Below are 27,139 nucleotides of genomic sequence, written 5' to 3' on the forward strand. Positions count from 1 at the left end.
ACAGGAACAAATATTTTTCCTTTCGCCCGTGGCCCCTTCCTGGGTAAATCCCCAGATGGAGGGATGGGTCGCTGGGGGTGAGTCAGCGATGTCTACATCGCTAATGGCCAGGAAATGTCTTTGTCAGAGAAACTAATTTGATTTTTTAACAGGAAAGCATCCGTCCAGCTCCATTAGCCAGAGGTAAAGAGCAACACACGCACACACGCACACATACGCACATACGCACATACGCACGCGCAGACACACACACACACAGGCACCCCCACACACACACACACATCGAACAGAATCAGGTGGAAGAAAATGAGAAAATAAAACATTACCAGCGAGGGTGCAAGGCGTAATTTGGCGTTGAGGTGATGAGGGATAAAGAGATGCGGAAAGGCTCCAGGGAGGGAACCCAACATATATGATATGATTAGACAGAGAAGCTTGTTGTTGTTGTTATTAGATGTGGAGGAAATTGCAGCATAAATGAAAATGTAGTGATGGGGGAGGTGGTGTGAAGCAATGGAGTTAGTGATTAGACGGGTGTTGTGCTGGTGCTTCTTTGGATGAGGCAGGATGACGATATTGTTTCCAATTGAATAAGCAATACTTTCCCTCATTATTAGCCTGTAAGGTTATGGCACCTATTATGCTTTTCCTTATTAAATTAAACAGCCAGTTTTGGAACAAGGGGGTTATAGAGGCATGTTAGAATGGCTAGGATGCATAATCTGAGTGGTATTTTCAGCAACAAACTTCCAAGACATGTTTTGGGGACCTCAGAGACCTATGTTCTTCTTCTTCTTCTTCTTCTTCTTCTTCTTCTTCTTCTTCTTCTTTTTCTTCTTCTTCTTCTTCTTCTTCTTCTTCTTCTTCTTCTTCTTCTTTTTCTTCTTCAAAGGCGCATAATAGGTCGCCTTTAAGGGCATATTCTTGCGAGAAAGCAAAGACAGAATTAATTCATTCATCATTCAAAAATGATGCCGCATTAGCACATGTGGTGGGAGGTACAGTAGTCATCTGTCCATTGAGGGGCCGGTTCGTTCCTCAGCTCCTCCTGGTATACGCTGTCGAGGGGTCCTTGAGCAAGGGGCCTCTTCCATGAGAAGAAGACCGGGACCAGATGATAGATCGCACCCTGCGCTCTAATTACCCCCAACGTCAAGACGTACATCCATTGTAACTCTATACTATGACATGTAATTGGCTTCCCATCCTACAGTGGGTTGCATCATGCTGGGAGACCCTGGAAGGAGGAAAAGAAACACTGATTCCTCAGAGAGACGGCGAGGAGGAACAGTGGAGCTTCTATGAAGCCTGTAAATTGAGCCTTTCTTTCTGTGAGAGGGTGACATGCCGGAATGCAGCACATTAATGTGGACATGGGTGGGCTTCTCATTCCTGCCGTAGCCTCTTTCTCTTCTCTTTTACCCATTAGTAGTCTCTCCTCCTCTTTTTACCCCCCCCCCCCCCCTTTGCCTTCCCCCCGTGTCCCGCTCAGTATGTGTCACGGCTGCGTGGCTGGAGAATGTCTGGAGGGCGCTTGTGTTTGGGCATCGCATTCCAGCAGCCATGGAGACCGTGTGGACACGACGCGAGAAGCCATTTCTGTGTTGAGTCCAAATTTATGTTTGAAAACACGCGCCTGCACGTTGGTTATCACCCCGTTCTATTTCCTCTCCCTCTCCCAACAGTCCGGGCCATGTTGGAGGTTGTCATGGAGGACCGTGTGGAGGTGATGAGGGGAGACACCGCCCAAATCACCTGCATGTTCACCACCACAGACGGCATAGGGGGGCTGATCATACAGTGGTTTTATGTAAGTTTGAAAACACAAACTCATATGCACACTCCCACAACCACACACACACACACACACACACACACACACACACACACACACACACACACACACACACACACACACACACACACACACACACACACACACCATGTACAGTAAGTGGATCTACAGTGCCATAAATTAATTATTGAACCCCAAAAACGGTTAATTAATTTCAAATGACAAAAGGTGCAACATGAGTTTTTATTTTTGAATAGTTTAGAACTTTCTTTCTTGTGTGGGGCTGCACTGTAAAATGAGTTTGTTATTGACAATGTGTCAAGATCCCAGGTTGAAACAGTCCTTTATGTGGAAAAAATGGTTTGGGAGCACCAAATACCACCAAATTTCAAGGCTTTGCACGTGATGGACATCTCGCTATTCCGTAAAATACAGACGACGTCGACTGGCGTGAAGCACAAAATCTACTCCCAAGACACCATGGTGAACACCGTGGAGCGCGGCACGCAGTTCACCGATCGCATCAGCGTGAACTCCACGTTGTCAGAGCACGGAGAGGTGGTGCTGACCATCAGTGACGTCCAGCTGTATGACGAGCAGGGCTTCATCTGCCACATCAGGAGCCTGACGGACGGTGATGGCGAGGGGCGGACGCAGTTACGGGTGTTTGGTGAGATCCTTACTTAACCAGCATATCAAAATGAATGATACACGTCACAGATTTTTACAATTCAGGATGTGATTATTGTTTGGAATTAATTCGTTTTGTCCATGCAGCGACTCCTGAGTATCCCACCATAGAAGCGGTTCACACAGGGATCTGGCTCAGTAGCAATTATCTATCCAAGGTAAGACAAAGAAAGTGGGAATAAGTGAGTTAGCAAAACATGTTTAACAGAATATTACTTATTATTTAAACTTATTTACTTTTTGTAAAGAGTATGTCTTAGTGACTGAAATCAATCATATTAATTACGGTTGGAGTGCCAGAGAAAAAACAATGAATAGCTCAAAAATGTAAATAAAAGTAAAAATACAGAATATTGCCAATAAATATGAACCTTAAAGGCCAAAAGCCAATATCTGGTAAAGATTTAAGAAATGTGCACATTTTTTTCCTTTAGTAATATCCCTTTGTACGTGTGTGTGTGTTTTTTTTAACAAATATTTCAAAATATTCTTTCTTCTTTTCTCTTCCTGCGTCACAGATCGGGAGCTGTCAGGCCAAGAACGGGTATCCCAGAGCGAACATCACCTGGTACCGAGACAGCACGCCGCTGCTCAATGTTCCTAATGGTGAGAAAATCTCTCCCTCTTGCTTTTGAAAAGCGGCACTGTGGTGGGATAATGATTCAGCAGCTACCTTCCCCTGCTGCCGTCGTACGTTCAAGTCCAGGCTTGTCCATCCAACTCCCGTTCCTTTAATCAAATGATTGGAGGAAACAAATAACTTCAGTAGGAGGACTTCAAGTTCAAGGCAGCCTCCTGGGGGCGCTTTTAAATGTGCCCTTCAAAGGCTCACTCGGCATCAAATCCTCCTACTCCGAGCAATCTCTTTGAGCCACAAGTCTTGACAAGCGATGTCTCCTCCGGTCATCTGATTTAAGAAACAATGGCGGTAATCTGGATGGAAAAATCAGGACTTGAACCTGTAACGGCAATGGATGAACGCGGCACACCAGAGACCTGGCAGATTCCAGCTTCGGAGATGATGACGACCCCCTGATGCCCCTTTGGTCGAAAGATCTGCTTAAAAAAACAAAACGATAGAAAAAACATCATAAAGTGCCCTCTAACACACCCTTACGATAGAAGACTCGAGAGGAACAGCCTGCTTGACCGTAACTAGGTCATTGGTCAAGGTCAAGGTCTCCCTTTCTGGGTGCTCTACATTGCAGGAATTGGTGTTTCGGGTATTCACAATGATGAAAATTTCTTCCGATCTCAGGCTACGCTCCTTTCCACCGGTGAAAATTGCTGATTTTCGCCCCTGCCCCTAAAATGTTTTGAGCACACCACCGGTTTGAAGCACAGTGTAAGCATTTGCCCATATTAATTTATGACTTGTGTGTGTGTGTGTGTGTCTGTGTCTATGTCGACCCCAGAGGTGGATGTGCAGACACAGGTCACCAGGGAGTCCAGTGGACTGTTCTCGGTCAAGAGCGAGTTGCATCTGATGGTGACGGAGGAAGATAAGAACTCGCAGTTCTACTGCGAGGTCGACTACTTTGTCGCAGGAGGGCTGGGCATGCTGGAGTCCAAAAAGATCAACATCACTGTCTTCTGTGAGTACACACTGTTATGGTTCTGTCAGGTGAACCCAAGTGCAGGACACATGGAGACTCAGGCAGGAATGCTCAAACAAAGGTATATTTACTCAGGAACCATACTAATACATACAGATACTAAAGAACTCAAACTACATCGCAAGACATACAGGTAACCCTACTCACAGGGGAACCTTCTTGGCGGGTGCAGGTGACACTCAACAATCCGACAAAGATTGACTGGGGGAAGACAAACTAAATACACTGGGGTAATGACTAGACGAGACACAGCTGAAGGGAAAAGCCACCAGGATGGGACCAGAGAGAGTCAGTAAAGAAACAGAGAGACAAGGAGATACAGAGAGGGCAAGGGACCGAGAGAGAGAGACAATGATGGCTCGAGATTGACAGAGAGAAAACACAGGGAGATACCAAGACAGGGAGAACACAAAATTACATATAGACTAGGGAAAGAGGGATAACAAGGAACAGAACAACTTCTTACCAGACAGGACAAAACCACGTCCCTACAGGCTGAAAGGACCGGGGAAACAAAAAGAGGGGGCAAACCAAGCAGTACGGCTGGCGAGGGTCTCGAGGCAGGCTTCAGGGAGCCAAACAAAACCTCTCAGGCAGACGGCCTGGGAGCTGAAAACCCACGGGACAGGACAGTGGACAAACAGACAGGCACAGGCTTGACATCAGCGAGTGTGACCAATGGCTTGGGACCAGGAAAGGACTCCAGAGCGCAGGGCAGTGGAGACTCCAGAGCGCAGGGCAGCGGAGACTCCAGAGCGCAGGGCAGCGGAGACTCCAGAGGGCAGGGCAGCGGAGACTCCAGAGGGCAGGGCAGCGGGGACTCCAGAGCGCAGGACAGCAGAGACTCCAGAGCGCAGGGCAGCGGAGACTCCAGAGCGCAGGGCAGCGGAGACTCCAGAGCGCAGGGCAGCGGAGACTCCTGAGCGCCGGGCAGCGGAGACTCCAGAGCGCAGGGCAGCGGAGACTCCAGAGCACAGGGCAGCGGAGACTCCAGAGGGCAGGGCAGCGGAGACTCCAGAGCGCAGGGCAGCGGGGACTCCAGAGCGCAGGACAGCAGAGACTCCAGAGCGCAGGGCAGCGGGGGCTCCAGAGCGCAGGGCAGCGGAGACTCCAAAGCACAGGGCAGCGGAGACTCCAGAGCGCAGGGCAGTGGGGACTCCAGAGCGCAGGGCAGCGGGGGCTCCAGAGGGCAGGGCAGCGGAGACTCCAGAGCACAGGACAGCGGGGACTCCAGAGCGCAGGGCAGCGGGGGCTCCAGAGGGCAGGGCAGCGGAGACTCCAGAGCGCAGGGCAGCGGAGACTCCAGAGCGCAGGGCAGCAGAGACTTTAGAGGGAAGGGCAGCGGAGACTCTAGAGCGCAGGGCAGTGGAGACTCCAGAGCGCAGGGCAGCGGGAAAGCGGCAAGGCGCGACCCCCAGAAAGGGGACTGCTGGGGATCTTCAGGGGCAGGAACAGGACAGGTGAATAGTGAGCTAGTCGGCTTAGGACTGGGAGCTAGACAGACCAGGGCAAAGAGGTAAAGTCCTAACTTGACAGGTTAGGACAAACAAAGGTATATTTACTAAGGAACTCGAAACACATAGAGGTACAAAAGGACCCAAAATACATCGCAGGGCATACAGCTAATGCTACTCACAGGGTAACTTCCTAGGCAGGTACAGGCAACACTAACAAACGAAGACGACAAACGACGAAGACAAACTAAATATACTGGGGTAACGACCGGACAAGACACGGGTGAGAGGGGAAGACCCCAGGATGCACGTGGGGAACACACTGAGGACATCTGCTGGACAAACAAGGCAACACAGTACCTGAAGGGAAACAGAGAAACGACTAGGGAACATGGAGGGACCAGAGAGAGTGACAGGGCGAGACAGAGAGAGAGACAAGTAGATACAGAGAAGGCAAGGGACAGAGAGAGAGGCAAATAGGGCTTGAGATCGAGAGAGAGAGAGAGAGAGAGAGAGAGAGAGACAGACAGAGAGAGAGAGAGAGAGAGAGAGAGAGAGAGAGAAGAGAGGGAAAGAGAGAGAGAGAGAAGAGAGGGAGATACCAAGACAGACAGAATACAAGACTACATAGACCAGGGAGAGAAGGATAACAAGGAACCGAATAACTTCTAACTAAACAGGGAAAAACCATGACACTCACATAGTTACAATGTCAAATATCACATATCATGTGACATAATAAAAAATATTATGTAATATATAATTATTCATTATGATTTCATTTCATATATATGAAATAAAAATTATAATTTTAAAATATATACAACAAAATAAACTATAAAATAATAGAATATTTCAAAATACATATACTGTATATACAGAATATATGTATCTCTTTACAGATAGGGATCTTAAATAACCTGATGAAGTTATTTATGTAGAGATTTTTCTGCTTTGTCAGTGATCATAACTGCTGAATTTCCATGTGTCAGATGTACTTCCACACATTTAAGACAGTTATTATTAAAATAGCTGGGCTTAAATCTCCCGCAGTAACATCTAATGCCACCTGGTGATCTAATAGGCCCTCGAAATCTGATCATCTTTCTCTTCCAGTCCCCACCGATGTCGTCACTGTTTGGGTGGAGTCTCCTAAAGGGGATATTAAAGAGGGCGACACGGTGGAGCTTCAGTGCCGCGGAAACGGAAATCCACCTTCACTCGACTTGACTTTCAAACACGGAGACGTGAGCAACTTGTAATCCAATTAGTGCTCTGCCATTAAATGTCAACCTGCAGGTGTCCTGTGTTTTATTTAGGTTGTGTGGAGCTCAGCACGTGTTCTCTGTGTGTATGTACATTGGAATATGTCGGTACATGGTGCAATGACATTTATTTTTTGGTGTTTCATGCAGGCAGAGATGAGTAAAGACTCATCAGACAACACGCTGGTGCTGAAGGACGTGACCCGTCAAAACAGTGGACTGTACCAATGCAGCACGCTGAACACGGAAACCCTGGAGGATATCGTGGGAAACACCACTGTGGTTGTCAACTGTGAGGGCCACAAATATACATATTAGCTTAATAACAGCATAATGGCACAATGACAATACAATACTGCAATAACAATTATACGTCTCCATTAATCATTTATTGATGCTTAACAACACCCACCCATCATTCTGACTGTGTGTGTGTGTGTGTGTGTGTGTGTGTGTGTGTGTGTGTGTGTGTGTGTGTGTGTGTGTGTGTGTGTGTGTGTGTGTGTGTGTGTATCCGCGCGTGTGTGTGTGTGTGTGTAGATCTGGATCCTGCAGTCGTGATCCCCAAACACACGCATGTGATGTTCCAGGGAGAGGGACTTGACGCCACCTGCAATGCACTGTCCTCTCTGAAGACAAAAACCGCCTGGTTTAAGGTTCATTTACACACAAGCACACACAGACGCGCGCACGCACACACACACGCACACACACGCGCACGCACACACACACACACACACACACACACACACACACACACTCGCACACGCACGCACACAGACGTGCAGTTGTCTTACCATTTGTTTTACTGTCTGTGTATGTAGAACGGAGCGGAGGTGGCAAAGGGACACATTCTGACGTTAAAGGACGCTGCGTTCGACACTGCGGGGACATACGTGTGTGCAGTGACCGTTCCCCAAATGGAAGGAATGGAAACCAATGCCACCCTGCGGGTGGTTGTTCAGGGTGAGTTTCAAGTTACAACATGGCAAGTCTTTCCATTTTTATATTCTGTGTTTTTTTGCCATAAACTCAGTACTTTTGCCTCGCACTTTGCGTCCATCTGAAGTATACCGCTTGTAAAAAAGTGATCTTCAAAAGTCCTGATTTGATTTCACATTTTGGTCTTCGATTATTATTTGTAAATGGCCCCCTCCTGTATTTATTTTTATTATTTTCATTTTTTGCTTTTTCAAGCATTTTGTTGTTTTTTCTCTGGCACATCTGACAATTATAGGATGATTTCACAGTCATAACTACACCCTTATACTACACACCATACTTAAATACAAAAGTAGCTTCAAGTAATTCAAGTTTGAAAGTTCAAACTCTTGTTAGAAAAAGTCACGTAACATCATATAAATCTTCACAATTTCTTCAGACTTTTTCTGTTCCGAATGAGACTGAGCGACTGCCCGTTGACACCCCCACATCGTGAAGTAAATTGCTGTTCTCGGTTAATTTCTGGGCTTTGCTTTTTGTCTTCCTTCCCCTTCTCCTACCCTCTCCTGCAGGTCCTCCAGTGGTGAGCACGCCAGTGAACACGCTCATCGAGGAGAGGGTGAAGAAGACGGTGAACCTGAGCTGCCACGCCCGAGGCTTCCCTGTTCCCACCATCACCTGGTCGCCCTCTGACGCAGAGGTACCAAACCTAGACCCTGCGCCAGATATTTCGATATTTTGAGATGTTCTAGATGTTCTTGATGTTGTAGATGTTTTGAGATGGTTGAGGTGTTCTAGATGTTCTCAGATGCTCTTGATGTTCAAGATGTTTTGAGATGTTCTAGATGTTCTCAATTGTTTGAGATGTTCTTGATGTTCTAGATGATTTGAAATGTTCTGAGATGTTCTAGACGTTTTGAGATGTTTGAGGTGTTCAGGATGTTCTGATATTCTAGATGTTTTGAGATTTTCGAGATGTTCTGAGATGTTCTAGATGTTCTCAGATGTTCTTGATGTTCAAGATGTTCTAGATGTTCTAGATGTTCTCAGATGTTCTTGATGTTCAAGATGTTCTGAGATGTTCCTGATGTTCTAAATTTTTTGAGATGTTCTGAGATGTTCTAGATGTTCTGAGATGTTCTAGTTGTTCTAGTTGTTCTGAGATTTTCTAGACGTTTTGAGATGTTTGAGGTGTTCAGGATGTTCTCGATATTCTAGATGTTCTGAGCTGTTCTAGATGTTCTGAGATGTTCTAGATGTTTTGAGTTGTTTTCGATGTTTTGAGATATTCTAGAGGTTCTAGATGTTCTAGACGTTTTGAGAGGTTCTTGATGTCCCAAATTTTTTGAGATGTTCTGAGATGTTCTAGATGTTCTGAGATGTTTGAGATGGTTTGAGATGTTCTAGATGTTTTAAGATGTTCGAGGTGTTCTTAGATGTTCTTGATGTTCTAGATGTTTTGAGATATTCAAAGTGTTCTTAGACGTTCTTGATGTTCTAGATGTTATGAGTTGTTCTAGATGTTCTGAGATGCTATAAATGTTCTCAATGTTTTGAGATGTTCTAGATGTTCTGAGATGAGATGCATGAGGAAGGCCATCTGGACGCTGGATCCCAGTTCAGTCAGGGCAACTCTACATAATGATGCGAAGATGAACTTACATGGCGATGTAACTGCATGGGCTGTGATAAAGGCTTATTCAACTGGTGGCCCACGGACCAAATGTGGCCCCCGTATTAATGCAGACCGGTCCTTGGACCTGTAGGGCTTAATGTACCAACAACCAGCAACTATATGACTATGCAGAAGCTGTGTGCATTTATAAAAAAAAAACCCAAAGAATCTGGAAATGTATTTGTCAATTTCAAGTTTCTTTGTCAACATATGAAGATAATATAATAATATGAAATAATATACTATGTCGTTTTGCAATTTATCTTTCTTTCTGTTACAAGCATTTTACAAGCATTTTATGGACCTGCAGTTATTTGTCTAATACTCAAATTGCTCTAAATGCTTCCTGTGTAGATCTGATGCCGGAAACTCTGAATCTCTCAGTTAACTGATTGAACTTTCTCTTTGTCATTTTTTATTTCCGTTTCAAAAAAAAGTTACTGATAAGATCCGAGAACCCCAGATGCATTGCCCTCTTAACATGACATTGAGGAGAATAGGAGAGAGAACATGAAGTGTAATTGGTCACCTTCGCCTGCTCCAATTTACCGCCTTGAAAATAACGGTTGCATTTTTTTGTGTGTGCCTGCGTTGTGTCAGTTCAAGCCGGTGTCCTCCAAGGAGACAGAAGACACCGTCCTGAGTGTCGTCAGTCTGGAGGTCAGGTCTGACATCACGGCGCTCTGCAACGCCTCAAACCAGTTTGGCACCAAAGGCGTGGCCTTCAGCATAAAAGCCAGTAAGTTCCAGAATGCCGATCCCTGGTGTCTCTGCCTCACTCCTCTCTGCTGTGTCACTCCCGCGTCACCCTCTCGTTTTGGTTTGGTTTCAGATGTTCAATGTGTGTGTGTGTGTGTAGTTGTGTGTGTGTAGTTGTGTGTGTGTGTGTGTGTGTTTGTATCCCTCAGTGTGTTAACACAGAGTGTCTCTTCCCTTCTCCTCTTCCTGTTTCCAGTTGCACACACCACCTCCACCGCCACCACCGGTAAGCCGCCCGCCGCTCGTCAGACACGGCCCTCCACGTGGGGCGTAATCGGACCATTTTTAGGTGGTCTGCACCTAAAAATTGGGTCTTTAGGGCCGGGGTCTAATTGTGCCGTATTTGAGTCCGACGAAAAGAATGAGAAAGAGAAAAGAAAAAAAACAAAAAAAAAAAGGAACCTCCCCCACAGGGCGTTTAAGCGGTTATCACATTTTCATCATTAAAAAGTCATTACGGCGGGGTTAGACTGATTCACCGTGGTTTGTAATAATGTTTGGTTTTATTGTTGTCATGGCTACAACAATCCGTCCTGCCGCCGCCGCTGCTGCTGCTGCTGTTTCGCTGGCGACTGCAGGTGCAGATTATTTTTTACGGAAAAAAGTTTTAATACTTTAAGTTTCTCAGATTGGATTAAAGACGTGCTTTCATTCATCCCCGGAGGGAAATCTAGGTGTTTTGCTCCGAAAATATCAGCATTACCACGTAATGATATGCAAACAGTCTGAGCTTCACAGGAGAGAATTATAATTGCATAAATACAACATTGCGGAAGGAAAATGACTCGCTCGGCCCTTCGGCGCTGTTGTTCTACTGCTTTGTGCGTGTTAATAGAACAGTGTTATGGTATGCACTACCTCTAGCATTGCACTACGTGCTCTTCCAGAAATATATATATATATATATATATATATATATATATATATATATATATATATATATATATATATATATATACAAAAAAAACATAGATAAAGATGCACACACACCTATACACACCTATACACACACACACACACACACACACACACATACACACATGCAAACACATCAACGTAACTCTAGGAGGCAGCTGAAATGCACTTACGGCAAATCTCCTGACTCCCATTACGACTGATTTGTGCGCCCCCCCCCCCCCCCCCCCCTCTCTCTCTCTCTCTCTCTCTCTCTCTTGCCCGCCATCCCTCTCTCTCTCTCTCTCTCCCTCCTCCCCTGTTCCCCTGCCTCTTATCTGTAATGCTAGCAAATTTCCAGCCTCTCAGAGGACAACTCTGTTTGGTTTGTTGTTTCTTGCTAAGCGCCAGTCAAATGAGATTAACCAGGCCTGCTCGTTCTGTTCTGCTGCTGGGCAGAGCCGGCGCAGATGGCCGATCTGGAACTCTGCAGGACTCTAAGCCCTGATGGGATTCTATCAAATCAAATATTGATTAGTTATTTTTAGGCTCCAGATTGAAGGCACACCTTTGGATCGGGCCTGTGCGCCGTATCTATCACTGGCGATACTGAATCACACCCCGATTACCCGCCGATAACTCTGCACATGGTCTTTCACAGCCCAAACAGCGACAGCCATCCCACCAGAGAAAGTCAAGAATGGTTTGTACAGAAGCCTCCTGGGTCTCTCGTTTGCCAACCCCCCTCTCTCACCTCCGTGCAACCGGGCTTCTCTCACTGATGCACGAGCTGTAAAGTCGCTGGCCGATTCTCCAGAATTCTCCTCATCACATGCGCATGTTTTGTTTTTTTTGGGCTTGGCATACTTTCCGAAAAGGCCATTGCATATCCTCCCATCACACCGTGCTTTTTCTTTAGGCTGCTCGGCTGTGGGCACGGTCGCCTGAATGATGCTTGGGCTGCGCTTCTTCTAGACACACATGCTAGCTACGCTGTGGAACGCCACACGGCCTGAAACGTACACCCCACCCTGCGCCAGCTCCGATCCTACATGCTACACCCTACAGCCTACCAACACTGCTTTTTGTCTTAACCGTCCCCCGTATCATGATTCTTTCCTACCAGAGGGCAGCGGTGTGATCATCGCAGTCATCATCATCTGTCTCCTGCTGTTGGCCATCTTGGGCAGCGTGCTCTACTTCCTCTACAAGAAGGGGAAGATCTGCGGCCGCTCGGGGAAGCAGGACCTGTGAGTTAGCCTCCATGCAAAGCCGGTCGTTTGCTAAATTTTCGTCCCCGCTAGCGTTTGGGGACATAACGGGTCATTCCGTAAGGAAACGGAGTAATAACATAAAAAAAACGTATAAATAGAAACACACTGTTTTGGCGCGCCGAGCACAGGCACACCATCGCTGGTGAGCCCTGGTCACGGTCGGCACCGGCCCTGTGGGGCTATTTTAGATCGGGGTCTATTCATAAAACACCAGGGGCTGAAGCCCCGGACGCACACCCCAACGACGCCACTGTTGTCAACGTTTCATTACCGTGATACCTGAAAGTGGTGGGACAAAGAAATCCCGATGTCCCCCCTATTCCGACGCCTCTGGTCCGGGGGTGACGGACAACTCCTCCCAAGCAGAGCGTTCAGACTGGACTGCCTGTTTTGCCCAACACTCAAACAAAATGTAACCGATTGCACCTTTAATACGGATACATGTCAGTGACCGGCAGCTCTTTCCCGCTTTGCAGCACTAAGGAGAAGTCCAACAAGGAGAACATCGTGGTGGAGATGAAGAGCGACAACACGGAGGAGGCCGTGCTCCTCGGCGTCAACGGCGAGAAGAAGCCTCCAGGCGACCAGGTGGGCGGAGCTCTTCTGGAAGTGGAACACACGGCACTTTTGCAGATCTGATACATGATCCATTAACACTTTTACGCCCCCGCCACCCCTCCCCGCTCTCTCTCTCTCTCTCTCTCTCTCTCTCTCTCGCTCTGCCTCTCTGTTTGTCCTCTGCAGTAGAGGCTGGCGAGCGTCTGGCCGTGCAGCAACCGAAGAGGCCGCGTGAGGCGACGCCAGGGGGACAGCTGCTCCTGTTCCTCTTCCCCGTCTTCCTTCCTCCCCTCCAATCTCCTCAGGCTCAGAGACCGTTGCTCTGGAGTTGGGCCGCGGAAGGGCTTCTCAATGGGTCGCTTATCTCACTGAAGTCCATCCAGAGTCAAACTCACTCGAGGATTCCCGTTATTTCTTTTTTTTTTTTTTTTTTTTTTGAGGAACCGTTTCAGAGCCCTGCGACGCATCTGGCGAAAACCCAAAAAGGAATCTGTGCCACCGCCCTCCTGCCTCCTCGGAAACGCCCTGTACTGCACTTGTCATAAACACGAGCCTTGTAGATCGCTGATCACCTCTATTAGCTTAGTTTCCAGGAACTATTTTTATACCAAAGCCACGGCTGCATCAGGCAAAGCCGCCTGACACAGCTCTGTATGGAGTGTATGTATTATACGCTATGTACATATTCCTTTATTTAAAAATAACCCAACTAAAAAAGGTAGACTAAAGAGCACTGCATGGGATTGTTTTACTTGTGTTGGTGCTTTTATGAAGAGGGGAAGTCCGCCACGGACCTCTCAACGGGCAAAGTCTGTACACTGAATAACTGGGGGTGAAGTGACACCAGTTCCGACCCCGTCCCACACCAAATACCAATCTCTGTAGCCTTGCAGTTATTTTATTTCATTCTCAAATTGGACCCACAGCGCGTCAAATCACACGTCACCCATGTCCTCCCGTCGGCGGCTGCCAAACTGCCTGCTGTGTGTCATGGAAGGTGTGACATTTCTATTTTTTACATGCATTTGACTTTTCTGTCTATTTTATTTTATTTTTTTAATATTGCCTGTGTTTATTTGACTACACTGAGCTTTGCATTGCCAACACTCGTGACTTGTATATTAGATATTGTGTATGTATGCGTTTGCCTTTCAGCTTTTCACACCAATAACAGCCGAGGCCTTATTTGATGATATTATTTAGGAAAAAATGTAACATTCTATTGTCCACTGCACTGAGTTTAGTGAGTTGTCTTTCATGGAAGTGTGTTATTTCTTTTTTTTTTTCTTTAATGTGAAACTTTTTTTTAAAGTTAAGTGAAGTGATTTTATTTGACTGATCATCCTGTCGAAGATAGTATTTTTTTAGAATGTTGATGATGAAAAAAGACTTTGGTCCACATGGGTATACATGGACATATGGGTTAAGTCTCAAACTCGAATGACCCGGGGGCCACAGGCCAGATTGTCTTCTCCTAGTTGGGCCGTGTTGAAAACCAGCCTGTTCTAATTGTTTTGTTTCATTTCTTTTTCTCCCGCACATTAGTTCTTAATTAATTGCCTCATAATTCTGTTAGAAATAGCTAATGATCAATTTAATTCTGTTTTATATTTTGAAAACATTCACATTTGTGTGAATTAATTAAGCATTTATGATTTGAATTAGAATTTTTCTTTTTGCGGGCCAGATTTATCAATATATTATCACCGTGTAGCGAGCCACATTAAATCGTCTCACGGGTCGGAAGTGGCTCCTGGGCCTGCAGTTTGAGACCCCTGGGGTATGAGGTAGTCAGCAAATAGTGACACAGGTTTTATTTAATTCATCCATTGACTGACAATAGAAGAGCTTGTATCTGTAGCGCTACCTTTTAGGCGTGTCGGGCATGAGGACACAAAGGATCAGAGGATCCTTTGTGTGCAAAGTGGAAAAGATGATGAAATGGATTTCAACGTCACGTGAACACACACACGTGCAAACTGAGAAAATAACTGGTATTTATAGGCTCGAGTGAAACATTCTTACAAATATCTTAATAAGCCATATATAAATACACACACACACACACTGTAATCATAATAATGGAATGTCTCGTGACAATCAACAAGTCAACACCTTCAGGATCATCTTCTCCAGGTCTGTTTCACTGATGTATTACACTTTACTTGCCATTGGTTAATTTTCTATTTTTTTTTTTTTAAAACCTGCACATTTCATTAGAATTCTTATGATTTTACAGATGACGTTTGGGACAGTCCAAGAAAACTCACTGTACTGTAAGTAATTTCTGATGGTAAATGGCAAATAAAAAACTTCAATGGAAATTAGAACTCTCTCTGAAGTCATTTGTGGTGACCCAATAGCATGCATTTTCTATTTTGCATGTTAACAACTGATTTTATGAGAAGCCCAAATTCATAATGACCGTACACCCACCCAGTACCAAACAATTCTCAAGTCCTTTCCAGAATGTCGGTAGATCTTAATCTGTATTCTGTAATGACACACAAGAGGAAGGCTGAAGTTTGCGGGATTCATCGCCTTTCTCCATCCCATAGCACAACACTGCACAGCAGATATGCACAAATCAAACCATAAACCCAAAGCTGTTGCTTATCATTTTTATTAACAGCACTGTGCATACTTTCAAGGTGATATGAGCTTTAAAAACCATCAAAAAAGTTAATGACATGCCTGATACGGATGAGAAGCGACATGGCAGCGTGGGGCAACAGCTCCCTCTTTTGATAGAAAGTTCAATTTCCTGACGGAGGTGCAGATGTTCCTGGTGACCGGCTGCGACCCGCCGGCATCTCTCAGGGGTTTTCTCGTCTCTGCTCCAATTAAACTTTTAGGCATGTTACAACAGATGTTTTTTGTTTTTTTTCGGGTTCCTGAGGCCTGTCTGTATAGGTCAGAGAGAACAGATTGATAGAAGCAACACTGGATAATCCTGCCCTCAGAGATCAGCAGGGAACGGCTCCCACCGGGCTGCTCCACAACCGAGGCCCTGTTCCACACATGGTGAGAAACCTGCTAAGAGGTCCAAACATATGGCACTGCTCACAGAATTATTTACACGAGTAAACAAAACCTTTGGAACAAAATAATTAAATTCTGACATTTACAGGAATGCAAAATAAAATATAACAGCAATTAATTTTTTTCTTTTTTTTTTTATATATATCAGTAACTTTATACAATAAGCTTTTCTTTAGAGTGACAGTATTACAGCACAGACTGCTGTGCTCGGTGGAAACAAAACAAAGACAGATACATGACGACATTTCTTTTTGTTTTTCTCTGAACATCAACACAACACCGGTACAGTAATCATGATCTGAGGAAACCGGGAGCGCTTTTCGAAAAAAACAAAACCTCCCCCTCGCAACATTATTATGTCCTCCAATTTACTTCCTCAAGGCAACTAGGAACAAAACAAGAAACCAGAATGGGGCCGGACGACGCGGAGACACGCTCCGGTCGGAAGACGGCACTGTACAGTAAGAAGCTAGAGGGCTGAGGAGCGTTTTCGACATTATTTACACCCCCGTGACAACATTCTTCATATGCTGGGAGAGGTGAAGTCAATGTACCTCGACAAACTGTGTGGCGTTCATTCATAGTACCTGGGAATCACACCACGGTCTCTAGTCCTTTCCACAACGCAAAGAAGTAGAATGTGCAAGTTGCAATATGACAATGGAAAACCAAAAAAACAAAAACAAAACAAAAAAATAAAAAATAAAAGATCATGGAGGCTACTTGCGTAACTTCATTGAGCGGATATTGTTGGCCAGGTAGCCTTCAGTTGTGCATGAGGAGGGGGGAGGTTCAAACTGCTTTAAATGCCAAGGTTTGGCGTCAACTCGCGCTGGGTCAACTCTGTCGGGGGGACAAGACACTTGTTTAGATACAAATTATTCCTGAGTTAGTTCTTACAGCCGGCCCAAAAAAATAAAAATAAAAATACTAACTTCCATGCAGAAAGAACCCACGAAGCCGCTCTGCGCCACCACCTCGCTCTCTCAGCAGGGGGAGAGCAGACGCCCGGGTCAATTACGAAACCCTTTCATATTCCGCCAGTTTTGTTTTCCATCTGGTTATGCCTATGCAAACCAGTAGATAATTGTGTGTCTGTGTGTGTGTGTGTGTGTGTGTGTGTGTGTATATATCTATATCTATATAGAGATATATATCTATATATATATATATATCTATAAAGGTTTCAAACACTGAAGAGATATCAGCTTGTAAAGGGCTGCAGATTCACAAGCTGCTTGTTGTACTTTCAAGTATGCTACATTACAGACTAGAGAAATACAATTGATACTGTCACTTTAAAGAGCAGATAGAACACAGATATTCACAAATGTACATTTAAGGCTTAATCATTTAGCACTAACAATAGTAGCAGCAGTGAAGCACTTCTGAATCAATTATAACGACAATATTTATGATCATATTACAATAATATATTACCCAAGTAAATCAATGTTTGTTTGTTTGTTTGGTTGTTTCACAAATGGGAGATCGCGCCCCGGAGTTACGGAACCTCACGCCGGCCAACGAGTCGGAGGGGGAGGGGGGGCGGAAAACAAGAACGTCCGAGCCGACGCGACGCCACCTCCGCTGCTCCACATCACATCAGCCCCATCGGGAGTTAGAGGAGTAATTGGTTTAAAGAGAGAGGGAAAAAAAAAAAAAAAAAGTCTACTGCATGGTAATTCCACATTCATGTTTTACATTAAGGGAGGTTAGGGATTAGAACTGTTTTTTTTAGGGGGAGATAATGTCTGGCAAAGGGGGGGGGGGGGGGGACACGCACACATGCAAGCTCTCACACAGAAAACACAACATGTACAAGTCAACGCCAGACATCAAACCAACACCTGAATTCATCATCATGCTACTTTGGGGGAGAGAAAAAAAAAAAAAAAAAAAAAAAAGCATAAACAAATGTTTTTATTACAAAAAAGTACCAAAGCAACATTATGAAGTAAAGGCAAGAAGAGACGTTGAAAGTGTGAAAATGTTCTGCTGCTGAGGAACGAGCTCCCGACTGCCACCCCACAAAACTGACCCTAGAAGCTCAAGTCATGTTCACATACTGTATATGTACGTATAAATTACATACATTTAATATATATTTACCCATATATTAAATTCTCATATAGACACACATATTTAGGTTTGGAGAAGTGTTGGTTACATTTTTCGGCGAGAGGCTTAAAAACGGAACGCATGAATCTTCTGGCGTTCGGCCGTTGTTCCACGCACGCACGCACGCACGCACGCACGCACGCACGCACGCACGCACGCACGCACGCACGCACGCACGCACGCACGCACGCACGCACGCACGCACGCACGCACGCACGCACACACGCACACACACACTGTACTTGAAGATAGGGCTGCTGTAGCAGTTTCACGGGGCCGGACACTGTGGAAAGCGCATGAGTGCAGGGCACAGGGTCTCACGGCGCCTGAGAGCTCGCTGGGGGCCGGCCGGCACTGGAGGAGTCGCCGCGGGCAACGGGCTTCAGGCTCGGACTGCGGCCGAGCCGAGCCAAGCTGGGGAGGGAGCACGGAGCTCGGAGAGCGGAGGCGTGTGCTATGTCAGGACGTGCGCCGTGGAGGGAATGGATACGAACTCGCGCAGGATGTTCTTGGCCATCTCGACATTGTTCTGTGCGATCATCAGGGCTTTCTGGATGTCCTGGTAGGAGTAGCCCTGGCTCATCAGGAGCTCGATCTCGCCGCTGATCAGGGCGTTAGACCCGCCCGCCGTGGCCCCGCCCGCCGTGGCCCCGCCTCCCACGGCCCCTGCAGTGGAAGGCGCGGGGCTAGGAGCCAGGGGCACGGGGCTCGCTCGGCGCTCCGAGTTGAGCCGTCTGGGCATGGGCTTGGGAGGCCGCTCGGGGGCTTCCACCGACTCTGAGAACGCTGGAGGATCCAAACACAGAAGAAGGGAGTTTGAACTGAGCTCAAAAGGGTTTTAATCATTGACACAATATCACACTTCTTATTATGAATAGAATAAAATCCCATTTGGTGCTCAAAAATTGAAGAACTCCATTTTAAAATATATAGTATAAGGTAAGTTGAAGGTAAGTAAATGATAATGTGCAGCCAGCCAATCATTATCACAAAATAACCCCCCCCCAAAAAAAGAACTTGCATCACTCTAAAGTGAGTTGCGATAATAACCGGTTGTGAAGTCTTCCATTGTGGTTTCTATGTAGAGTCATATGATGGCGGCACCAGCTAGTGCTGGCAAGAGTATGTAGGATGAGTGAAACGGGGGAAGTGGAACCAGGCACAGAAGCGGTTGCCCGTGGCAACCGTAGTTTTTAAGCAAAGCAATTACACACTATTACTTCTGACGAATGACAGATTCTGGTCCCGTTTAAGACCCGGTGCTGCCCCCTTGTGCACCGGGGAGAGTGGACGGGGCTAAATATGATCTCATTTGTGATTTGTCCCTTAAACAAATCTGTTGTTGATTTCTGTTATTAATCAACCTCATTGAACAATATACAGAAAAAAATGTAAAAATGGTGCAAACCCCCCAAAAAAACACCTCTCCTAAATCAAACCCCTCTATCTTCAATTCCTTTGCTGTGATGGAAACGTACACGATGCGGCCGCAGGGTCCGTGTCCATGGAGAGGCGGTTGAAGGCGGCTGCGGCGAAGGACGACGAAGACGAAGAGGAGGAAAAAGAGGAAGAGGAGGACGACGCCCCCAGCTCCGACAGGGCCCGCCGGGTCGGGGCCACCGGCAGCCGGGCCTTCGGGAAGTCGTATCCGTTCTCCCCCTCCTCCTCCTCCTCCTCCTCCCCCCGCTCCGGCTCGGCGGCGGCCGGCTCCTGGGGGCCGTTGGACACGGCGAGCGGCGGCAGCTCTGAATAATCTGGAACCAGACAGGGAATCCCAAGAGAAGGAGAGGCAGGTGAAATGGAAATTCGGCATGAATGGTGGAACCAGCCCAAAATGTAAAACAACTGTGTAGCCCTAATGAGGGGCATTGACACAGAATGTGAACTTAAAAAACAATCACCACATAAACAATTGAGGCCGTCGAGTCAACTTTCTTTTTTTAAGTTGGTTAAATTGCGGACCTCCCTGAGGAGAGTTTGCGCTGAGGAAGAGCATGACTGTACCGGATTCTTGGGCCTGGTGCGGCAGGGAGGACGTCAGCGCCTGCGCCTGGATGTTGTACATGGCCTCGTACATCTGAGGTCCGTCCTCCAACTCGGCAAACGGCGGTCTGGCACACGGAAAGCCGTCGGTGAACAAACGCTCACAAACACTAATACACCACCACAAATAAATAGCATAATACTTATTGAGATACATTTTTAACAGTATTTAAGAAGAGAAAGTATTGCAGTGCAGGTATTTACTGTATATTTGGTGCATGGTAGTATTAGGTAGAAACTGTGCAGGTTAAGAACTACATCTACATTCTATGATCTGTATAATAGTTTCCTTTACTGGAATAAATCGAACCTAAAAAATGTATTTTCCCCCCCTCCACAGAACTTCAGGCGCATGACAGGTGCGTGCAAGGAAGAAAAATCCCTGTACGCACCTGTCTGAAGTTCTGTGAAAAAATAAAGAAATATTTCTCTCTGTTACGCTTGAAGTGGGGTATGAAGGTATCAGGTTCAGCGGTAGGCGCAGGGTTTAAAGCATCAGAAACGCTGACTCTAATTCAGAAAAACTTAATTCAACCAAATTTTGACAAAAATTAATAAATGTAATCAGACAAAATGTTTATGGTGAAATTAAGACCCTGTGAAACCCAAATAAGACTATTGAATTAGTTTAAGACGTGACTTTTTAGGGACCTGCACAAACCCTGTACTACCTGTGACTCATGTCATCTGTCTATTACCGTTTTCACACCAAAATAAGAGGGTTGCCCCGGGTTTTTTTTTCCAACCCAGGTCGACCCGCTAGAAATAGGCGAGGGAGCGGGGATGGGCTTGAGGCGGTGCTGGACTGACTCAGGAGCCCCGCGGGGAGCGTGGAGGTTCTCCAATGTGCTCCCCGCGGTGCAATCTCCACATGCCTTCCCCATTTCACGGTCCTCCATGATGGAAAAAAAGGTCAATTACTTTTGATTTGGATTCTAAATGGGATGTGAAATGATACACAGATATTCTGACTATTTATGCGGCAGGGTCCGGAATTTCAACCCACGTCGCGTTGCGCAGGTAAAAGGGGCCAAAATGAGCGGGTCGATGGCGGGTGTCCCCGTTCACATCAGAGCTGATCGTCGGTGGAGCCGATTAAAACCTGGGTCTATAGCCGCGTCGTTTGACCCGGGACCGGGTTTTTACCGCTCGCGCTGGTGACAAATGCCGGATGTTACCGGGTTTTTGGTGCAGCGGGAAAGGGGTATGAGATGATCGTTCTGAGCCAGCTTTACCGTGAGTTGAATGTGCAGGGCTGGGCGGAGGTCTGGAGGGGAGCCGCAGCCTGGGGCGCCGCTCTGGGAACGGGAGGGGTATCTGCTACGGGGGGGATCACGACTGGGGGCAGCACGGGCCGGGACGAGGGGATCATGTACTCAGACTCCTCGTCGCTCTCGCCGGCCTCCTCTCCAGTCAACGGTCTCAGGGCTGGTGGAACTCTGGGACGGAACACAGTGTCATTCGAAGGTCAGTGCCATGTGGTTGAAACACAAGGAACAGCCTCTGGATAACAGACCCCATGAAGCCGACCATTCAAGCCATGACACACATAAATGGCGGTCGAACATCAATTTGGATAAAGCAACACATGGAAACCAGTTGAATTGGACAGAGTTGATCAGTAACGTATTATAGAGCAAAATAAAATAAAACCAAATACATTTCAGAATTTTCAAAATTAGGATTGTTCTCATGAATTACTGTTATTAATGATTGTTAAATGAGGGGTAGCTGGCGGAGCTAGTTCCGTCAAATTAATTGACGCCGCCACCCGCTTCCACGCCCTCATTGGCCGGCCCATTTAATCAGGCGAGCCCTCCCGCCCCACCTGCTCTGCTTGCTGTGCTACCTCCACCTCCCCTGCATCCACCTGTTGGGCTCTACTCTTCTATCCAATGGGGAAGGGGGAGGATTCAGGCGCATCTCTCTAATATTTGTATGTTTTCTGTACACCTCGCCGGGAGTGATAAGCAGTAGAACCCAGACACCCAAACAAAGCTAAGTAAACAATGATCATTTTAAATTAAATCTAAGAATTGCTTGTCAGAACCTCGTTGCATTAGGATTTGTTCCCGCAACATATTATTTTTTTGTTTTGGCCTTCCTAGGAACCTTTGTCCTTCTCTGTAATCTTGTTCTGACTCAACACCCCTAAAGTAACTAACTTCACTAATGCCAAAAGCCACACAACAAGAATGGTTGCATTCTTAGTGAGTGAGCTTAACCCCTCAGGCATACCGGTGCTTCCAGTACGGTGGCCACGATAGTGTTTCGGTCGGTTTCCTAATATCACAAATGTTGAATCTGATGCAGAAGAACTTGACTCATTTTGACAGAAAGTCATATACGAAAAAAAAATAAAAAATATAAATAAATTAAAAAAAATCAGACAAAACATTTATGTTGAAAATAATTATAAAATCTAATTTATTATATATAAATATATAATTGAAGGAATGTTAAAGTGCCAATCTTGTAGCTTTTCATTTAAATAAATGTCTGTTAAGTGATCGCCGAATGAGGTAACACAAAGCTGACTGAGCCTAAGGCCCACTGATGAAAGCCATTTGCAGTTTTCAGAGTATTAAGAACAGGGTGTCTGTGGTCATTTTCCTGCCATGCATTCCTTTGTGTCGTATTTGGTGCAATTTGGACACACGACACGTGTAATATTAATAAACAACATGCGACCGCTTAGCTCTGTGCAGCAGCGGGGCAGGGCTTCAGGGCTCTGTGACTGAGTCACAAAGGGTGGCAGCCAGCAGGGTTGGCAGATCGAGCAGGCTTCACATTCTTGCTCAAGATGAAGAGACAAATAAGAAGCTCCGCTTTCTCAGCAATGTTGCTTATGAAGAGGCACTGACGGGATAAAGGATTTATAATCCGCATGAACTGGATTGAATCATTGACAGAAGAAACCTGGACTCGACTGATCCCCCTGACGTTCTGTTGGTTATAATTTACAGTCTGCATAAACAGGGACTGAATCATTGACAGAACAAATCTGGATTCGATTGATCCTCCTGCAGTTCTAATACGCCTATATTTTCACATTTGGTGCTTCTTTTTTCACGCAAGGTTGTCTTTACATTTTGTTAAACTGTGCCATTAAAATGTCTTTGAAAGAAATTCAAAACATTACCACTTTTTAAGGACCAAAAGAACACAAGCAACCACATCGGAGTAGTGGAAAGTAGCTCTAGTGTTGTGACGTCCAAACAAACGGAGGAGATGAGGCATAATGACACATCCAAAGGGGAAAATGAATGGGGGTAATCCAGAGAAAAAGGAGTTTGGGTGGAAACCCGGGCGGTACCTGCTCGCTAAACTGTAGATGGCATTGGCCGAGGCCGAAGCCTTCACTTTGGGGTTGTCGTAGTCGTGGCCGACGGCAGGGGTGAAACTCTGAGAAGAAAGAAGAGATCACAGCCGTTAAAACCTGCACGATGAAGTCTCACCCACTCCAGCGATCTCATGGAATGACTAATGATTGTCATGTAGGTCTGGGTGCTGGGCAGGATCTCACAATTCACGGTTCAATTTAATAGCGATTCAATCAGATATTTATAAGCTCACGTTACAATTTCATTAATCGATTTTACATTACTGTATATATAGGTTCATTTTTACATAATGAGAACTGCTAAGAATGTTTTAGTGATGTGCAATGCAAAAATATTTCACCGGAAAAATTCAGTCCTGTGCAGATATTAAGCTAATAAATTAATTGATTTCAATAAATGTGACTATGGCGGTATTTAATTTAAGTGGAAAATGGTTGCATAACTTCCAAAAATGTATTCAGAAGTCGTATTAGAGTATGTTTTTTTTTAAACCCAGCCCTACGCCCATGCATGTTTATATCTCCCGCACCATCTGGTGGTCCAGGCTGACGGAGCTGTTGTTCCTCTGGGTGTCGGCTCGCGTGTCCAGGGCGGAGGGTAGCGCCAGCGGGAGGGAGTGGCGGTTCGACAGCTCTCTGACACCTCCCCGAATGTCCCCGCCCAGACCGGAAACCTGGGAGGAGGAAGAGGAGGACGAGGAGGAGGAGGAGGAAGAGGAAGAAGAGGAGGAGGAGGAGGAGGAGGAAGATGAAGAAGAAGAAGAAGAGGCTATGGGGGCCTTGGGCACCGGCCTGGAGTTCCAGTCGCCGAGGGGGCGGTTGGGCGGCGCTGGAGGCAGCTTGTCTCTGAGCGGCTCCCCGGGGGTGCAGGGCAGCGGCCGCCTCTGGAGGCGTCCGTCTGACCCGCCGGCCCCCACTGAGTGTGGGCGGTCTGGGGGAGGCGGAGGGGGGAGATCCCGCAGCGCCGGAGGGAGGGGGAGGGGCTTGTCTTTGTGGTGGGAAGCCGCCTGAAGGGAACGAAGGTTGAGGAAAAGGAAGAGAAACAGAGAGTGGGTAGGGAAGTACAAAGGTATTTAAATTTGAAATATCATAAACTCAGTACTCCATTCTTCATTCTGTATTTATATCTGGGCTTGACAATGATGGTTGCCCAGTTGCCCCGGGCAACCAGATTTGTCATTCATGTCATGTCATTCTTGGTAACAAAAAGCTGATGCACGGCTGCCAACTAGGTAACAGTTTCTAAAAGTTATTGCCAAGCTCTGATATAATGCTTGAAGACAATTTGAGTTTCTTGGCTGAACGCTTTGCTTGCCATATGACCATACACAGTTTAAATATGAATCATAAAAGGCATTTCTACGTTTGAAATTTCCCCCGTTTGAAACGACTCCTGTTCGGTAACTTCTTTGCTGGCACCGCTTCGTTTGTTGTTCTATATTTTGGGGCATTTACTGGAGATCCTACTTCCTTAAAACAATTAGCATTTAGTTCCTGCCTGGCAACATAGAAACATTTTTGCCACCCTGTTAGATAAGGCGTGCACATTGCCCATGCTGCTCACATGTACAAATAAGCTTGTGATTTGCATACCTCAGCAAAGCATGTCCCAGCCTTGAAGCAGAATCAAATCAGAGGACTTTTTTTTTTTAACTAGTCAGAGCCAAAAAAACAGTCTTAGCTCAGTGCATTCTATCTCTCATGTATCGGGGTCCTTACTTTAGAGGTGACCCCCGGGCTGGAGGCAGCAGGGGGGTTGGATGGTCTGTGCTGTAGCAGGTCCAGCCTGGGCGGTACCGGGGGTAAGGAGGACGAAGGGGTGAGGGACATGGGTGAGGGGGGACGCTCCACCTGAAAGACACAAATGACAGCACAATGCACTTCTGATCAGATCAAATGATAAGGCTGACACAGCAGTACGTAGAGGACGGCGTTCATTCGTCCAAAAAGGTTTGTCCTCTTCTGATTCCATCGCCGTCAGAGCATCGGCCAGCAACAGTTGCTCTATCCTTTCCAACTTATTTTGTAAATTATTCTTATTGTTTTATTGTGATTCTCATTGTCTTCTTGCTTTTTGTTTTTTTTTTAGCTTAGTTGTCTGTTCAGTTAGTTAATTAACTTAGTTTGTCCCATGATGTTGTGGAAGGTTTTCATCGTGTTATTCGTTCTGAGGACACTTTTTTTCCAAACCGCATCTCCGTCCTCATACAACAATACAGAGCAATCTGTATGGAGTCATTGTTTACAGCAGGGGTCTGTTGTTGTCGCTCCGACCGAGCGTGTTGGCAAGGGAGAGACCTGAAATCCCCAAGAAGCTGTGGAGGAGATGGCAAAGAGGATGGAGGGCAGGAGCGAAACGGTGGGCGAAGACAAGGACATACAAGCCGCATCGGACTTCCATCACCATCGGAAACGTGAGGTCACTGGTTAACAAGATGGACGAGCTAGCGGCCCTGGCGAGGAGTCGGAGCGAGAACCAAGAGAGCAGTGTTTTGTGTTTCACGGAAACATGGCTGCACAAGGAAATCCCTGATTCCAACGTCCCAGTAGACAGCTTTCAGGTTGTACGGGCGGACATGAATTACAGAAAGTGGCAAGAGGAAAGATGGGGGCCTTGCTATTCCCATTAACAACAAATGGTGTAATCCTGGTCATATCCCGGTTTAAGATCATGTGTGCAGCCCGGACAATTAACTGCTTGCCGTGAGTCTACAGCCATACTAACTGCCAAGAGTGTCCCATGCCATTGTTCTGGTTGTTTACGTTCCTCCCTCGGCCAATGCGGTGCTCACGATTGATGTCATACACTCAATCACCGTGAGACTACAGACACAACACCCAAATCGCGATACCTGGGGACTTGAGCCACATCACTCCGGCTGTGACTCTGCCCTCTTCAAGCAGTTTGTGGACTCTCCAACCAGGGGAAACAAGACACTGGACCCGCTGTATGCCAATTTTAAGGACGCATACAGCACCACAGCCCTCCCTCCCCTCGGGAGATCTGACCACAACCTGATCCACCTCCTGCCTCTAGTCTAGGGCAGCCTGTGACTACTAGCACTGTGAGGAGATGTTCACAGGAGACAATGAGGCTTTACCAGGGCTGCTTTGATACAACAGCGAGGAGTGTGCTCTGCGATTCACATGGAGAGGACATTGATGATCTCACAGATTGTATAACAGGGTACATCAAGTTCTACATGGACAAGGTTGTTCCAACAGAGACCGTACGCTGTTTCCCCAACAATAAACCCTGGGCCACAGAGACATCACGGTCCTCTTGAATGAGAAGAAGAGAGCCTTCAGGAACAGAGACAGGGAGGAGCTGAATGGATTCAGACAGAACTCAAGGTGCGGATTCAGGAGGGCAAGGACGGCTACAGGACAAAGCTCGGACACAAACTCCAGCAGAACAATACAAAGGATGTGTGAAGTGGCATGAAGAGTATCATTGGTGTGACAGTGTAGGCCGTTTTCACCCCACCACCACCAGCACAAGCTCTCTAGAATAACACACAGTGGAGCACGTGAGGAAAGAGGCAAGCATACTCTGACCAGACAAGGCCGCAATTCCAGACGGAGTCACTCAAAGGATGTAGGGTAATCAAAGTTTGTGCTTCCTAGCTGTGTGGAGTACTCCAGCACATCTTCAACCTGAGCCTGGA

General features: G+C 46.4%; 2 protein-coding genes across 5 annotated transcripts in view; one reads left to right on the plus strand and one right to left on the minus strand.

The window, feature by feature from the left end:
- The window catches only part of mcamb (melanoma cell adhesion molecule b), a 34,904-nt gene extending 19,658 nt beyond the window's left edge, over positions 1–15,246 (plus strand). The window contains exons 2-17 of one of the 4 annotated variants that reach the window (XM_080006970.1): positions 1,686–1,810; positions 2,231–2,465; positions 2,573–2,643; positions 3,004–3,091; positions 3,901–4,080; positions 6,672–6,802; positions 6,971–7,112; positions 7,361–7,476; positions 7,645–7,786; positions 8,335–8,462; positions 10,038–10,176; positions 10,393–10,422; positions 11,752–11,793; positions 12,217–12,340; positions 12,841–12,952; positions 13,109–15,246. In XM_080006970.1, the coding sequence (XP_079863096.1) occupies positions 1,686–1,810; positions 2,231–2,465; positions 2,573–2,643; positions 3,004–3,091; positions 3,901–4,080; positions 6,672–6,802; positions 6,971–7,112; positions 7,361–7,476; positions 7,645–7,786; positions 8,335–8,462; positions 10,038–10,176; positions 10,393–10,422; positions 11,752–11,793; positions 12,217–12,340; positions 12,841–12,952; positions 13,109–13,111 (1,808 nt within the window). In that variant the 3' untranslated portion in view covers positions 13,112–15,246. The remainder of the gene's footprint in view (positions 1–1,685; positions 1,811–2,230; positions 2,466–2,572; positions 2,644–3,003; positions 3,092–3,900; positions 4,081–6,671; positions 6,803–6,970; positions 7,113–7,360; positions 7,477–7,644; positions 7,787–8,334; positions 8,463–10,037; positions 10,177–10,392; positions 10,423–11,751; positions 11,794–12,216; positions 12,341–12,840; positions 12,953–13,108) is intronic. The other 3 variants (XM_080006972.1, XM_080006971.1, XM_080006973.1) reach the window with 3 other exon arrangements.
- Positions 15,247–17,908: 2,662 nt separating this feature from the next.
- cbl (Cbl proto-oncogene, E3 ubiquitin protein ligase) overlaps positions 17,909–27,139 on the minus strand; it is a gene marked incomplete at its 5' end in the record, with an annotated part of 43,781 nt that continues 34,550 nt past the window's right edge. The window contains 7 exons of the mRNA XM_080006626.1: positions 17,909–18,871; positions 19,564–19,839; positions 20,090–20,196; positions 21,364–21,567; positions 23,445–23,533; positions 24,002–24,478; positions 25,191–25,322. Of these exons, the coding sequence (XP_079862752.1) occupies positions 18,540–18,871; positions 19,564–19,839; positions 20,090–20,196; positions 21,364–21,567; positions 23,445–23,533; positions 24,002–24,478; positions 25,191–25,322 (1,617 nt within the window). The 3' untranslated portion in view covers positions 17,909–18,539. The remainder of the gene's footprint in view (positions 18,872–19,563; positions 19,840–20,089; positions 20,197–21,363; positions 21,568–23,444; positions 23,534–24,001; positions 24,479–25,190; positions 25,323–27,139) is intronic.

The sequence above is a fragment of the Zeus faber genome (genome assembly GCF_960531495.2).
Source record: "Zeus faber genome assembly, chromosome: 9".
Classification (NCBI taxonomy): Eukaryota; Metazoa; Chordata; class Actinopteri; order Zeiformes; family Zeidae; genus Zeus; species Zeus faber.